This window comes from Coniophora puteana (genome assembly GCF_000271625.1).
Source record: "Coniophora puteana RWD-64-598 SS2 unplaced genomic scaffold CONPUscaffold_176, whole genome shotgun sequence".
Classification (NCBI taxonomy): domain Eukaryota; kingdom Fungi; phylum Basidiomycota; class Agaricomycetes; order Boletales; family Coniophoraceae; genus Coniophora; species Coniophora puteana.
Genome location: NW_006913228.1, coordinates 1 through 2317, shown reverse-complemented (window position 1 = coordinate 2317; position 2317 = coordinate 1). Strand labels below are relative to the sequence as shown.

General features: G+C 48.5%; 3 protein-coding genes across 3 annotated transcripts; all 3 read left to right on the top strand.

Moving 5' to 3' along the window:
- Positions 1 to 25: 25 nt before the first annotated feature.
- Positions 26 to 244, top strand: CONPUDRAFT_68493 (AAA ATPase; the record flags this gene model as incomplete). Its single annotated transcript, XM_007777903.1, has 1 exon — positions 26 to 244. A coding segment is annotated over one exon (219 nt), but the record flags the coding sequence as incomplete, so codon positions are not given.
- A 35-nt stretch (positions 245 to 279) lies between these two features.
- Positions 280 to 632, top strand: CONPUDRAFT_160778 (uncharacterized protein; the record flags this gene model as incomplete). The annotated part of the gene is made up of 2 exons (XM_007777902.1): positions 280 to 536; positions 593 to 632. 2 exons carry the CDS (start codon positions 280 to 282, stop codon positions 630 to 632), a joined length of 297 nt encoding a protein of 98 aa, XP_007776092.1.
- Positions 633 to 1923: 1291 nt separating this feature from the next.
- CONPUDRAFT_78517 (uncharacterized protein) lies at positions 1924 to 2308 on the top strand (the record flags this gene model as incomplete). The annotated part of the gene is made up of 2 exons (XM_007777901.1): positions 1924 to 2075; positions 2113 to 2308. Coding segments are annotated over 2 exons (348 nt in total), but the record flags the coding sequence as incomplete, so codon positions are not given.
- Between the last annotated feature and the right edge of the window lie 9 nt (positions 2309 to 2317).

Here is a 2317-nt window from a genome sequence, read left to right as displayed (position 1 = left end):
CATCATCTTTTTCGATGATTGCCATCGCACTGTAGCAAACCGAACAGACGCCACCTTTATCCGTGTCATTGGCTCTGAGCTTGCCCGGAAATATGTAGGAGAGGGTGCCAGGATGGTTCGGGAGCTGTTTGAGATGGCACGTAGTAAGAAGGCGTGCATCATCTTTTTCGATGAAGTTGATGCCATTGGTGGTGCCCGGTTTGATGATGGAGCAGGCCACTTCTCTCCACCAAACATTTTGTGAAGCTGGGCCCATGGTGCAGGACATGACCCCCAAGGATGTCCGGTCAGCAGATGGGTCAAACACCCGAGGATGCCGGCGGCTGCAAGGAGCAGATAGAGAAGCTGCATGAAATGGTGGAGACGCCACTTCTCTCTCCGGAACGTTTTGTGAAGCTGGGTATCGACCCTCTAAAAGGCGTCTTGCTTTTCGGACCGCCTATAGGCCACATGCAGAGGCCGTCGGCCGCCCACCCCATTTTCTGCCGGCATTCACGTCCTGGGGTCGGACTCAGAAGAGGCACTGGTGTCCAACAGTGAGCAAGTAGCATTGATAATGACGGTTGGGTCAGCTGGCCTATATCAGATCCAGATACCCCTACCTCCCAAGATCAATGCCTCTGTCACTGTGATGCAATTCAGGGAAAAGTCCGATGTTACCTACTCCGACGTCGGAGGCTGCAAGGAGCAAACAGAGAAAGTGGTGGAGATGCCACTTCTCTCTGTCAAAAATTCCAGTATTTCTACTATTTTTCCGCATTTATGGCACGGTTGTCAGAAGACGCACTGGCATCCAACAGTGAGCAAGTAGCATTGATGAGGGTGGATGGGCCGGGCGGATGGCTTAGATTGCTACTGGGTGGAGCTGGGCCCAGCGATAGTTTTGCTCCCTGGAAGAGCTCAGAGGATTTAGGCAGATGTTATTGTGGTATCATCATTTTTATCATGGTGTTATTGTTGTCTCTTCATTACATTCATCATTTACATTCCTAATGTTTGTGGCCAAGTGGTTTTAACACACAGATTGGCCTTTGGTGTAGGCCACCATGTGCACTACCACCTACCCACACATAAGCATAATGGAATTTCATTGGACTCCATGAGTGTCAGTGGCAAGTAGGGCATGTTTAAAGAATGATGTAAAACTTGATTATCACAGATGCACAAGTGTTCCCCACCCAGACTATGGCAACATCGTCTACTTTGTCGAGCCGCTGTGTAAATTCATGTGTACAAAACTTGCAGACCACAATGGGGGAAATTTACTTGCAATGAGATTTGAAACTTTTGGCACAATGTTGTGACTATATATGTGTTGGGCTATATGTGTGTGCACATCAAGGATAATGACTTTATGAGTTTGTGCACTACATGGCATGGAACAAATTGATGCGTATATATGCATGCTCTAGGCAGAATATGAGCAGCACTTGAATGCTTTCCCTCACTTGTGCAGACCTGCAATGAAGATGCACTTTAGGTAAAAATACAAAAACACCAGCAATCAATGATGATTCATGTGGTTCTAGTAGCACGATATTGAGGCCCAAAGGTTGACACACCGGTGTTACTGCTTCGCTAGCCATGGGGCGGACAATGCAGAGTGTGTTAATGAAGGATGCCACAATGGGTGCAGTGTATTATGTGGCCGGCACAATGCAACAGCAGAAATTCAAAAGGACATTTCAGCTTTGCAACATTGACTCTGCGGGGAACCGAGTACTTCCTCGGCATCAAAAGCTTAATTCTGATCAAAAAGCTACAGAGTTCAATTCAATCTGACCCTGATCCATGTGAGATCGGATCTTTGCATCGGCAACCAAGGCCTTCCGGGGGAAATGAAACTCACATGTTCCTATTCACCGCCGGACCGACGGCAATATTCCCAACTGGGAGAAATTGATCGGGAGTAGTGCGATTCATATGACGGGAATAGTGCGATTTGACGATGTCAAGATAACACCTAATGTGTCCGTTGGATTAGCAAGCAAGCGCTTTTACATTCTCCCCGTCCCTTTTATACCCACTGTTGTTCCTTCGTGCGAATTGATGCTGCCAATGCTTTCTTTCCCTCTGTGTGTGTCGTTGTGAATCTCTGCTTTCTATCTCCAGTCTCTGGTGCAGTTCGCAAGCTATGGGCCCTGATAGCGGCACTGGCCGGAAAGGGGTGGGGCCGGCGGTGGGGAAAGTTCCCAAATCCACTGGTGGCAAGGGCCGGCAAGCGGTTGGGCGTGTGGTGGAGAAGGGAAAGAAGGAAGTCAAGCGGATGTACGAAGCCGTCACCAAAAAGCGTGGAAGGACCAAGACAGTTCATTTT